The 13,271-nt window shown below is 40.1% G+C and overlaps 1 protein-coding gene across 9 annotated transcripts in view; it reads left to right on the top strand.

Moving 5' to 3' along the window:
- The window catches only part of ATP10D (ATPase, class V, type 10D), a 134,301-nt gene that overhangs the window by 116,663 nt on the left and 4,367 nt on the right, over positions 1–13,271 (top strand). For all 9 annotated transcript variants that reach the window (XM_010858869.1, XM_010858870.1, XM_010858867.1 and 6 more), the window contains 4 exons: positions 1,094–1,294; positions 6,017–6,097; positions 7,387–7,491; positions 11,961–12,148. In XM_010858869.1, coding sequence (XP_010857171.1) covers positions 1,094–1,294; positions 6,017–6,097; positions 7,387–7,491; positions 11,961–12,148 — 575 coding nt within the window. The remainder of the gene's footprint in view (positions 1–1,093; positions 1,295–6,016; positions 6,098–7,386; positions 7,492–11,960; positions 12,149–13,271) is intronic.

Genomic DNA, 13,271 nt, shown 5'->3' on the forward strand with positions numbered 1-13,271 from the left:
CCTGGGATTTCTTTGGAAGGAATGATGCTAAAGCTGAAACTCCAGTACTTTGGCCACCTCATGCGAAGAGTTGACTCACTGGAAAAGACCCTGATGCTGGGAGGGATTGAGGGCAGGAGGAGAAGGGGACGACAGAGGATGAGATGGCTGGATGGCATCACTGACTCGATGGACTTGAGTCTGGGTGAACTCCGGGAGTTGGTGATGGACAGGAAGGCCTGGCGTGCTGCAATTCATGGGGTCGCAAAGAGTCGGACATGACTGAGTGACTGAACTGAACTGAACTGAAAGTCATATAGTCATATAGAAAGTGTCCCCTTGGACTTGAAACAAGACCCCCTAAATCTGAGTTGAATGACCTTTCCTGTGTCCTACATTGCTTCAGGGCAGAAAGCTTTTGCTATTGAAGACTATACTGCACATGAGGCAAAATACTGAAACCATGTTGAATGTATGTGCCTGCCTCTGGGATGACCACCTGTCCTGGTTTGCCTGGGTCTGCCCTTGTTTAAGTCGTAAGAGTACTATGTCCTAAGAAACTCCTTTACTTCAAGCAAACTGGGATGATTGCCCACCCACTGGCACCATCCCACTTCACCACGAAAAGAATAATTGAGAACCCAGAAAGCAATTGAATGAACATGTGTTGTGATGGCTGCCACCTACCAGCACGGGTCCAGCTTCTCTTCATCTGGAACTGGAATGTCTCTATTTGAATCCTGGCTCTGCCACTTATTTGCCGGCTAACTTTAGGCAAGTTCCTTAGCCTCTCCATGCCTCACTTTGCTCATCTGTAAAAATAGGAACAACAATAATTTCCAAGTTGTTACGAAAATTAAATGAATGAATTATAAAGCTCTTAGAACCATGCATGCCAGCACCACATAGTAAACAGTCTGTGTGTGTGTGTGTGTTTTAATAAAACATTTACCAAAAAAAAGCTGTAAGGTCAGCTATGGTTCTCTATTCTGTCAGCAAAGAAGCTGTACTGAGAGGCTGAGATCACACCATTCAGAACAGCACTGCGTGGCATATGTGGTCATGGCTCTCATAGCAGACTCTAAGATGTGACATTTTCTCTTTGTGTCCCTAGGCCTACGTGAACCTCCTTTTCTGGTACCAGTTCTTTTGTGGGTTTTCAGGAACATCCATGACTGACTACTGGGTCTTGATCTTCTTCAACCTCCTTTTCACATCTGCACCTCCCGTCATTTATGGAGTCCTGGAGAAAGATGTGTCTGCAGAGACTCTCATGCAGCTGCCCGAGCTCTACAGGAGTGGCCAGAGGTCAGAGGTGGGTGCTACAGCAAAAACGTGCACACCAATACACGGCCGTCGTCAAAGTCAGGCATCTTCCGGGGTGCTTGGCTCAAATACTCTGGTGTATTGAAACGTATCTGAATCATCTGTGTTTGTTTCCAAAGATCTCTACTAACACAACAGACATAAAGTTACTCATTTCTGAGAGAAAAGAAAACTTTGAAAGACCTCAGGTGCTTCTAAGAAGAAATCCAGTCTTCAGACCTTACAAATAACATTATCTAGTATTTCCTAAACCCCCGGCGCCTTCTCTTGGGCAAACTATGACGTATTCACAGTCCCATTTATCTTCACAAAGCACTTTGAGAGAGAACCTGGTGTTGTTCCCATTCTAAGATGAAGAATCTGAACTTCAAAGGGGCTGATGAATTTTTCCAGAAATCTCATAGCTATGAAAAAAAAAAAAAAATAGCAGAACTGGGATGGGAACCCTTCTTAGTCTGGTTCTGAAGCCAAAATTAAATTCTTCAGGTTTTACTGTCATGTGAAATAGTGGCATGATCTTACTGCCTCCCTCTCCCTAAACCTGTGTCCACCTTCCACTTAATTAACTTCTCAGTCCTGTCCACCCACCTCCGATATATCCCTTATATCTGTCCCCTCTCCATCCTTCTCTCTGCCCTCATTACCTCTTACCCAAAATATTATAATCACCAATTGAGCTAGTTGTCTCAAAACTCTTTTCATTTGTCTAGTTCATCTTTTACAAAATTAATAACTATTTTTGAGATAGCCTTATGAACATTATGTAATGCCTCTTATATGCCAGGCATATATATGTGCATACATACATTTATGTATGTAAGGTGCTTAGCATACATAAATGTAATTCTCAAAATGACTCTGCAGAATAGGTGCTATCGTTAGCCACTCTGTAGATGAGGAAAGTAAGGCACAGGGAGGTATCTTAAGTAATCCACCCATGTCACCGAGCTCATGGGTGGCGCAGATGAACCCCAGTTCCCAAGCCTCTGCTGTGTTGCTGAAAGAACATTGATGTTATCTTCACTCCCTGGGTGCTCCCAACCCCTTTGCTATTTAATGGCCAGAAATCCAAAGTGCTCTCACAAGTGCTCAGGATCACAGGGACTGAGGTGGACCAGCAACCTGTAGATACCTGTAAATGGACAAAGCTGAGGGCTTAGTCTGGTAAAATATTCTAGCCTTAAGAAGAAGTCTGTGTTAGTCAGGACTCTTCGGTTTCAGGTGACAGAAAACCAGCTCAAATTGGCTTAATGAAAAAGGGAAATATATTGGCCCCATAACTGCAAAATCGAGGACTAATGGTGACATCTATTATTCTTTTTTTAATTTAATTTTTATTTTGTACTGGAGTGTAGTTGATTTACAATGCTGTGTAAGACACCATTATTCTTAAATCAGATGTAAATGTGCTGGTTATGACTCCGTGGCTCAGCTGACGGTGACAGTGTTAGTTGCTCAGTCACGTCCAACTCTTTGCAATGCCGTGGACTGTAGCTTGCCAGGGTCCTCTGTCCATTGGATTCTCAAGGCAAGAATACTGAAGGGGGTTGCCATTCTCTTCTCTAGGGGATCTTCCCTACCCAGGCATCGAATTCAGGTCTTGTGTGTTGGGATTTGAGTCCTATGCTTTTCCCTGTGTGTATCGTTGTGACTAGAAAGATCATTTTCTCACCAACCAGACCTGGGATATGGATCTTTCCTGAGGGCAGAGCTTAACCACGTGGACAGGATTGGGAAAGAGGATTTCCTGTCAAAGGGCTGGAGAAATGAAAATGAGACCCATGGTAAAAATTCATGCATTGGGTTTCACTGGACTTACTATTCTGAAGACACTGACCCAGAACAGCACATGTTACAAATGATGGGTGATGGTTAGCCTGAGTTTACATTCTGGCTCAGTGGTATGTGACCTTGGTAAGTTACTTAACTTGCCTGTACTCCAGTTTCTTTATTTATGGAGATTATTTGAAGATTAAGTAAGATAATATGTATAAAAGTTCAGCCATATTACACTCTCAATGTTGTTTTTACCCCACCCCTAGACTTAACCAGAAATTTGAGGAAATCCTAAATATAAAATGATTTATTTTTGTCTATCCAACTTTCTTCTGGCTTGAACTGCCTTTCCAGACTGGAAAGTAAGTTAATATCCTTAGGCTCATGGGTATGGGCTTCCCTGATAGCTCAGTTGGTAGAGAGTCTGCCTGCAATGCAGGAGACCCTGGTTTGATTCCAGGGTCAGGAAAATCGGCTGGAGAAGGGATACGCTACCCTCTCCAGTATTCTTGGGCTTCCCTTGTGGCTCAGCTTGTAAAGACTCCGCCTGCAATTCGGGAGATGTGGGTTCAATCTCTGGTTTGGGAAGATCCCCTGGAGAAGGGAAAGGCTCATGGGGCAGTCAATGCAAGGAGAAGTCAGCTTCCAGGGAGGAGGAAATCCTTACAATTCTTCAGTTTCATCCAATTCATTTCGATCAAAGAACCAAATGGGGTATTCTAAAAAAGTCCAATCTGACTTAAGGTTCAAAGCCAGGGGTGCAGAAATGTGTGGCTGACAGTAATGAAGTTGTCCTGCACCCCAGGTCTAAGTAAAATTCCAAGTCCATTGAGGAAAGAAGGATAGAAGGGAGATCTTTAATGTTTTTATAGCTGGTGTTTCAGAAGCCCATTTGTACAGCCTGAAGATTGTAATTGGTCTTTACCCTGGAAGAGTTGAGGTCATTGTTTCCTGTTGTTGAGCCCTGCTATCAATTCTGTGCACACAGTGTTCTACTGAGCTGGCCAGTTTTGTAATACATGGTGATTGCAGGCAGTGTCCCAGCATGTGGCTATTGATAAAAGGTAATTGATTTCATTGATTTACCTTCCGGAAGAGCTGTCCTTTCTGTGAACTTGGCCTCCAAACAAATTCTGTTTTATGTTTGGGCCATTTCCTGTCTTTGGTGTCATGAAAGATAACTTTCCAGGGTTATAGCATCTCTCTCCTTGAAAGGAGATGGGTCTGGAAGGCCGCAGTGAGAGGTGTCCCTTCCAAACAGCTGTCATCTATTACCATCTTTCTTCACCCACACAGCCTTCTGGCTTTAACCTCATGTCCAGATTTTTGCCTCTCAGTTTCCAGGGATCTCATGAGTTACTCCTTTCAGCCTCTCATCTGTCTTATCCTTGACACTTCCCTACCCCGAAGTCCCCTAATTCACATGACTGTGAAGAAGGTGTACTTGTTACCTTTTGGCTCTAGGTATTTTGAGCAGCCTCCATTCCCCTAGAAGCATGGAGCTATATTTTAACTTACCCTGGAATTATTCTCTCTTGTCCAATGACATTTTGGTGGCCCTTTTGACTCCGCTACATTCTCTTCCACCCATTTGATTGTGCTTAGTTTATGGACACTCGAAGAAAGGCAGGTAGAAGATTCCATCATTCCAATGAGAAATTGTAACAGAAGATACAGGGGAAAGTAGACTGGAAACCATCACTCTTCATCACTTTGATTTTTCCAGAGGACAAAGAAATTAAAAAACAAAAGAAAAAAAGATAGAGGCCTCAAACTTCTTTTGAGGGCTGGAAGAATGTATATGGAGATTTCGAACACTTATAAAGTTTTAGAAGACAGCTACCCATTTTGAAGAAAATTTCAGCCTCTTCTTTCATTTTAAAGGAAATAAGACTATAAACATGTTAAGAAAAGGAAAAAGTAGCTCAAAGATATGATATATGTGTTGTCATTTTTGTCCGTGGCAGACATCACTAATAAACCATAGCCCTCCATCCTTCCTGTCAGGTCTGAATAATGGAGCCTCAGAATCCTTCTGTACACACAGTATTATTTGTTCAGAATTATCTTTTATTTGAAAACCTGTTTTCAATCATTTGGTATTTATACTTGATCTTTCTCTTTCTGCAGGCTTCTGGTAGGAAAGCAGTTTAGCACATGAAAAGTTAGGTAAAAATAGTTTATTAATCCAAGAAATATTTGTTGGGTACTTCCTGTATACCAGGCACTGTTTTAATCACTTGAATAAAAGAATCTAGGTCCCACTTTATGAAGCTTGCATTCTGTTGAGAGAAACAGGAAATGATTAGGTAAATAAGATGATTTCCGATTGTGAGGAAAGATTTCTAAGGATCCCTGGTGTTAATAGTAAATGATAACTGGACATAACTTTTAGATTGGTCTGGGATCTATGCCTCTATGAAGAGTGATATTTGAATTAGGGTATGAATAATGAGGACCTGGTTGTGTAGGAGGTCTAGGAAGAATTTCTAGCAGAGATAACAGCACAGGGGAAGCCCTGAGGAAAGAAGGGATTTGGCATATTTGAGAAACAGATGAAGTCTGTGTGTTGGGAGGATGGTGAATGAAGATTAGACCAGGAGGGTGTGACCCTGGAGAGCAGGGATTTCAATGAGAAGACCGCACAGGACCTCCTAGATCATGGGAAGGGACTAAGATTGATCCAGTGTTAGAAGCAATACAAGTTGAGGAGTTCCTTCAGGTTTTTTTTCACCTGTGAACTCATTTTATTCGATTGTCACCCCCTCATTCTTTCACTATTACTTACAGATCTGACCTTTGTCATGAATGAGAGACTGAAGGAGTAGAGTTTTCTCTCAGAGAAGCAAAAACAAGCCCTGGCTGGGGGTGTTCCTTGATTTTGCTTTGACCCTTATTAATCTTTCTCCCTCCCCAATGTCTTCTTTGTTTTCAGGCATACTTACCCCTCACCTTCTGGATCACTTTGTTGGACGCCTTTTATCAGAGCCTGGTCTGCTTCTTCGTGCCTTACTATGTGAGTCCTTGTTCACTCAAAGGATTTGTTGTTAATGAATAAATGGTGCCTCTTTGTTCTCTGTCACTGGTGTCAGCATTTAGAGTAGGTATATGAGGGTAGATTGCTCATGGAATTAAGTTATTAACTAAATATAATGCTTCTAAATATATAACTAAACTAAATATATAACTAAATATAATGCTAAATATAATGCTTCTCTCAAATATGGTAGGGTAGTGGGTTAAATTTGAAGAGAGGTACCTAGATGGTAGGTAACGGGTTAAATTTGAAGAGAAGCGCCTAGCTGCATCCTTTTGGTTCTCTTTTTAGCCCTGTACTGCTTGATAATTTTCATCAATGACTTGAATAAAGTTGAAAGCCTGGCGTATAATTAGATGAGTCAAAATCAGAGAGGCAAAGTCAGAATATGAAAGCTATTATTAGTCAGTGCTGGACTAATTCTACCAGGATGACATTCAGAGTATTAAATTTAAGTAGTATCCCCCAAACTAAAAATTTAATAAAAAAAAAAAAAAACCACCCTGTTATTGCAGGTAAAAAATGGAAAAAATATGACTAAACAAAGAATTAATTTAAAAAATTCAGACCAATACCAAGCAGCATGATATAGTTGCCCATTCACCCACCTCCCTCCCCAGAAGAAAATGCTAATTTGATCATGGATGGTTAACAAAAGTTCATTAACAAAAAGGGAAAATGTAATAGTCTTTAACAATTTTCATTCTTTATTCAAATAAAACTACTTGAATTTACCCACCTAGAATATTCAAGGTATACTGTATTTCAAGAGGAATATAAGTAAGGCAATCTAAAGTATATTTAGAAAAGAATGACTAGAATTGTAAAATATCAGAAACCTGTGTCATGTGAGGAGTACTTTAAGGACTTGAAGACATAAGCATATGAAAGGGGTGGATATTTACTTAACCATGATAAAAACTCAAGTTAGTCATAGTATCTGCTTCAAAGGTTTGCAGCTCTGTTAAGTGGAACATATTTGAAATTTCTCTGTACTTCAAAGAATCAGAAGCATAAGTAAAAGAATCAAGGAAGATGAATTAAGATTCAGAATAAAAAATAATTCCAACTGAAAAATCCAAAGATTAGCTGGCCTGTCTGGGATTCAGTCTCTTTTTCTAAAAATGTTCAAGTTTATTCTAAATGACCAATTATTAAGAACACTGAAGAAAGGGACTCAGTCCTCATTTGGGCCATGGAATAAAGTGATGATACACCAGAGTGTGCACAACTCTCCAAGATCACCAACTTTTATCCTCTCTTTGTAGACCTACCAGGGCTCAGACGTTGACATCTTTACATTTGGAAACCCCCTGAACACAGCTGCTCTGTTCGTCATTCTCCTCCATCTGGTGATAGAAAGCAAGAGTTTGGTGAGTGGTTTTTCTGCCTCTGAAGTAGCCTGAAACTGTTCTTGGGGAAATGTCTTCATGCCTAGAAAACAAATGGTAAAGAGAAGAGTAATGACTCCAAGGAAGAAGCCACTCTCACAGCCACTCTTGTGGATTGTTGAGCGCTGTTACGCTAAGGTTAATGTGCGGCCAGGGGCAGTGGGGAACACCTGCCTGGTCCGCTTGGTGGTGCTCATGGTGTGAATGGTTCATGGTGTGAGTCAGGCTGGAGAAATAATTACTAGCATTGGCCAGCATTCTTCAAGACCAAGCTGATGCCTTTCAACTAAAATGAAAACAGGTGTTGTGCCTTAATCCTGGTATAGTGACTTTTGTAAGTAATGATTTTATGCTTTTCTCATAAACAAAAAAAATTTTTTTTCTCCCTCCAAAAGTTTTACCATCCATTTCATTTATACCTAGGTCTTTTTGAACTTAGTTGTCAACTAAATGATAAAGTTAAGTCTTTTCTTCAAAGTGATTGCAGGATAGCTATGAAACAAAGCTAGTATGGAAACTGCCTCTGTAATTATTTATGCTGCTCATTCACTTCCATTGTTTCTGCTGTCGTCAAAGCCTCTGTCATTTCTTCCTGAATTATAGCTACGGCCTCCTTGATCTTCTCACCTGGACTCTTGACTCTGCTGGCCCTTCTCTACAAAGCAACCAAAATCATCCTTTTGAAATATAAATCACACCTTTTTGCTCTCCTTTGGGTAAAACCCTTCAGTGGCTTCTGATTTTACTTGGAATAAAATCTAAAAGCCCTAAGACAGCCTATTATGCTTCATGCAGCCATGCCTCCTCTTCTTTCTCCAATGTCATTTCCACTTATTTGTGGACTAGCACCACACTGTCCCTCTTTTTCTCAGGTACAGTGAGCTCATTAGCACATCAGGGTCTTAGCACTGACCATATCTTCTGATGGGAGCATCCCTTGCTTACTTTTGGATCCCTGTACTTTACCCAGATCAAAAGTTTTTGTTTCTTTAGCTTTTTTTGGTTCCAGCAAAAATGCTGCTTCTCTCAAGCAGCATTTCCTTTCCTAACCATCCATCTTCTCCTATTATCCTCTTACTTTATTCATAATCCTAATAATCCTAATAATAATTTATAATTCTTCATTTAATTATGTGATTATACTATTCATGTTTGTCTTCTACATTAGACTGTAATCTTCTTGAGGGCAGAATTCATGTTTTGTTTACCATTGTATACCCGTATCTAGGACAAGGCTGGCACACAGTAGGTGCTCAAAAAATATTTGAATAAATAAATGAATAATTAAATAACCAATGTTTGAGGTGATTTAACATCTTACTGGTGATGCATTTTATATAGGAAATAGCTGGGTGAAATTACAGTTTTAAATGATATATGAGGTTATATCATGAGATTATAATTTTTTATAATCTCATGATGTAATAATTTTTTAGGTAGGGCTGAATATTTTTGGCATCACATGCTTTGCTTATAACCTTCTATAACCAAACTTTATAAGCCTAAAGTATTATAAAAAGTTAATATCTACAGATACCAGATGGGAAGAGTAAAGGGAATTCTAGAACTAAAATATTGGGGATTATTTTAGTATGTATTTAATTTCATTTTTAAACTCTTATGTAGATACTTTTGGCTACTACCTAAGGAAATGTCATAAGTTCTGATGTCAAAAGGTGTTGCAAAGATGGTAATATGCCAAGTGTCCGTTTGGGTTCAGTGGTTATGAGCAACAGCAATCTATTTTAGCTAACCTGAGCAAATAGAAAAGTTATTAAAAATATATTGAAGAATCATAGTAAAACAAACAAAAAGATGTCCTGAGGATTCAGAGTGACTCCAGAGATCCAGGGAACAGAAAGCAATGGATAAGCTTGTCAGGGTGGCACTGCAGTCTGAACTGGTCCCAGTCATTTTCTCTCTTGCCTTATTCGTTGTGCTCCAAATTCAGTCCCTGGTGACAGAATTCTATTTCCTTAACTCCAGTCACAGGCTTTGGCGAAAGAGGAAGGTTTTGTCAAGATTGCACATAATCCTGGGAGTCTTCACTAAGAGAAGGGGAGCAGAAGCGAGGTGCTAAGAACAATGAGTACTATATAAAGAATGTATCATTAAAGGATTGTTTCTCACACTGCAGGGTGGGATAGAGCTCATGGCCTCCGGAGGTCTACTGTCAGTAACAGTCATTCCGAGAATATGAGTTGGTTTCCATCACCTTTTACTCACCATCTCACTGTCACTTCTCCCCTCTCCCTGTTGGTTTTTACCCAGCATCCCCTGACTTTATCTGCATCCATTTATTTAAACAAGTCAACTCCATCAAGTTACTTCTCACTTGCCAAAAGTACTTCTTAAAAGGAAAAAGAAAACCCTGGCAGTAGGGCTCAGTGAGAAGGAAAAACATTTGATAAAAAAAAAAAACCATTGTCTTTGGAGGCATAAAGATCTTTTTTTTAACCGGAGAAGCCCTAGTTGCTTTACAGTGTTTTATTTTCTGCTGTACAACAAGGTGAATCCGCTATGAAAGTGAAAGTGTTAGTCACTCAGTCAAGTCCCACTCTTTGTGAACCCATGGACCATAGCCTGCCAGGCTTCTCTGTCCATGGAATTTTCCAGGCAAGAATACTGGGGTGGATAGCCATTCCATTCTCCAGGGGATCTTCCCGACTCAGGGATCAAACCCGGATCTATATTTATACATATATCCCCTCCCTCTTGGAACTTCCATGCATCCCACCCCTCTGGGTCACCATGAGCACCGAGCTGAACTCCCCGTGCTATACAGCAGCTTCCCACTAGCCATCCATTTACATATGGCACTGCTCGTATGTCAGTCCCAATCTCCCAATTAACCCCCCTCCCTGTGTCCACATGTCTACTCCCTATATCTGCGTTGGCATAAGGATCTTTTTTGTTTGTTTGTTTGTTTGTTTTTGGCATAAGGATCTTAATTGAGGATTCATCCAACATTTTCTGAGCATTTTGTGCATGTTTACAAAATATGAACTGTTTTGTGATTTTTGTGAAGATATCTATCCTGGGAAAATACTTTGCAAGGTGAAAAAGAAAACAGAAAATTGGATCTTGTTTGAGAATTTTAGGCCTAGAAAGTAAAGAAGATTAATAAAAGCATTCTTCCCCCAAAAGACTAATAAATACCACCATGGTGTACACAGTGATTTTAGGTGGGACTGTACACTGCACTAAATAACACTGACGACTAGATAATGTGAAAGTGACTCTCTTTCATACTTTAGATTATGTTAAACAAGTCTGTTTGGGGCTATCATGTTTTATCACAGTAACTCTTGCTAATTTCCTTTTGTAACAAACATAGATCAGACTCCAGACTCAAAGCTGTTATGATAGGAAATGCAGATATTACATTTAAGGTAGTGATCTGCTTTTCTTTCTAAATAAAGTTATTTAGTGAGCCTGTTTATAGCAAAATAATAAAAATAATAATGCAAGCTCTGTGTAGTTATGAAGGTGGATGGGTTATAATGTGATATACAAAGATGTGTATCCTGTTCATGTAGAGTTACTAAGGTTGCAGAGAACTTTAGAGCGATTATCCTCCAAGGAGTGGCTCAGTGACCCAAGCCATGTCTTGTAGCTGTACCACCTGAAATTATTCCCAAAAAGAACATCTTGGTCAAACATGGAAAGAAAGGAGACAGTATGGAAAATTGCACGTCTGCTCTTCCATGCTTCTAACTGGAAATTTTTGCACATCCCTTCCATTCATATTTCTTTGGTCCAAGCAAGACATAGCCATGCTTATTTCAAGGGAGTGGGGAAATGCAATTCTTTTGAGTGTTTATTAGAGGCAGAGAATGAGATATTGGTGATCAACAGTGATATCTACCACCTACTTAAATGGATAAAGTTTGAAGTTCACTGGATTAAGGTATTATCTCAAAGAAGAAACAGACCACTAAGTGACTATGTGGAAAAATAAGGAGAAAATCCTAATACCTCATGGAGCATGTGTGTATGTTAGTCACTTAGTTGTGGGACTCTGCGACCCCATGGACTGTAGTCCACCAGGCTCCTCTGTCCATGGGGTTTCCCAGGCAAGCATACTGGAGTATATTGTCAGTCTCTTCTCCAGGGGATCTTCCTGACGCAGGGATCGAACCTGGGTCTCCCACACTGCGGGCAGATTCTTTACCATCTGAGCCACCTGGAAAGCCCAAGCATGAACAATACAAAATGAGCTAGTCATCAGAGTTACTTTTTGGCATTTGATTTCATTTTATATAACTTAAACAGTGATATGAACTATTCATGAAGGATGCTCTTGTGCTTCGATATTTTGTGTTTTGTTCACTGATTTGTTATACCGTTTACCCACTGCTTAAATACAATGTTTCTTCAAAAGAGCAGATTTTGCCAGACTGTGAAACCATCAGAGTGTATTCATTTCCCTTGTTCTTCTTGTCTTGCAGACTTGGATCCACATGCTGGTCATCGCTGGGAGCATCTTGTGCTATTTTTGCTTTGCCTTGGCTTTTGGAGCCATGTGTGTGACTTGCAACCCACCGTCCAACCCCTACTGGATTATGCAGGAGCACATGGCAGATCCAGTGTTCTACTTGGTTTGTGTTCTCACAACCTGTGTTGCTCTACTGCCCAGGTATGGTATTTGTTTTATCATCAGGAGAGTAAGCAAAATCATAGGTTTAGAATTCTTCTAGCCACTACTAAGAATAGATGGTTAGACCGTCATGTTTAGTAGTAGAAAAGTCGGTCTGTGTGGTAGTTAAAATATTGGTTTTATCTCTTTTACCAGAGTACAAAAGTGGCTTAAGCAAATGAAAAGATTTATTTCTCTTTCAAGGAAATTTCTAGTCTGGTTGATAGTCCACAGGGATAGGGCAATTTTGCTTCCCAAAGTTATTGAAGGACTCAGATCCTTTGCTTTGTCTTTTGTTCTGCTGGCTCCCAAGGGCGTTGCCTTCATGTGCATGACTGAAGCTGGTCACCACCAGTACACTCTGGTCCTGGATCCCTGCCCTGCATCTCTGCCTTCAGGAGGGAGAAAGAGAAGATGGAGGGCGTGTAGCTTTCCAACTTTCCTCTTTTTATTCTTTTTCATAATGATATGACCCAGATGTAATATCCATCACTGCTCATATCTCATTACCTAGAATCTGCATATGCAGAACTCTGAGTGGCTAAAATCTGGTGGTTTCTGAAAAAGGGGGGAATGGGTACTGAGAGACATGTAGCAGTCTCAACTAAAACCTATAAACTTTGAAAGCTTACCTCCTTTTGGACTTCAGTTATCTTCCTCATTTAAGTTTAACTCAGTTTCTCATGTGGATGGAAATGGCTAAGATGTGTGCCTGGGTTTTTACTCTATAGGTTCTTCAGACTCTTTAGAGCTTTTCCTCTTTGTAGTTTTATGTAGCTGTTTAGCTGAAAACACTATAGCAAAGAATTGTTCTCCCTTTATAAATATGATATAAACATCAAAATGATGATTTCATATTATTTGCTCACAGGGTTGACAAATTGGCTCACAAGCAACTCTGACCTGCTGCCTGTTTTTATAAATAACATTTTATTGGAACATAGACATACTTACTAATTTATGTACTGTCTATGGCTGCTTTTGCACTATAATAGCAGAGTTGAATAGTTCCAACACAGACTGTCTGGTTCCCCAAGCCTTACTGTCTGGCCTATTGGATGAAAGTTTGCCAACCCCAATCTGTCACATCATCATAAGTAACAATGGGCACAGACCTTTTGTT

This window comes from Bison bison, unplaced genomic scaffold, assembly GCF_000754665.1.
Source record: "Bison bison bison isolate TAMUID 2011002044 unplaced genomic scaffold, Bison_UMD1.0 scf7180017864451, whole genome shotgun sequence".
Taxonomy (NCBI): Eukaryota; Metazoa; Chordata; class Mammalia; order Artiodactyla; family Bovidae; genus Bison; species Bison bison.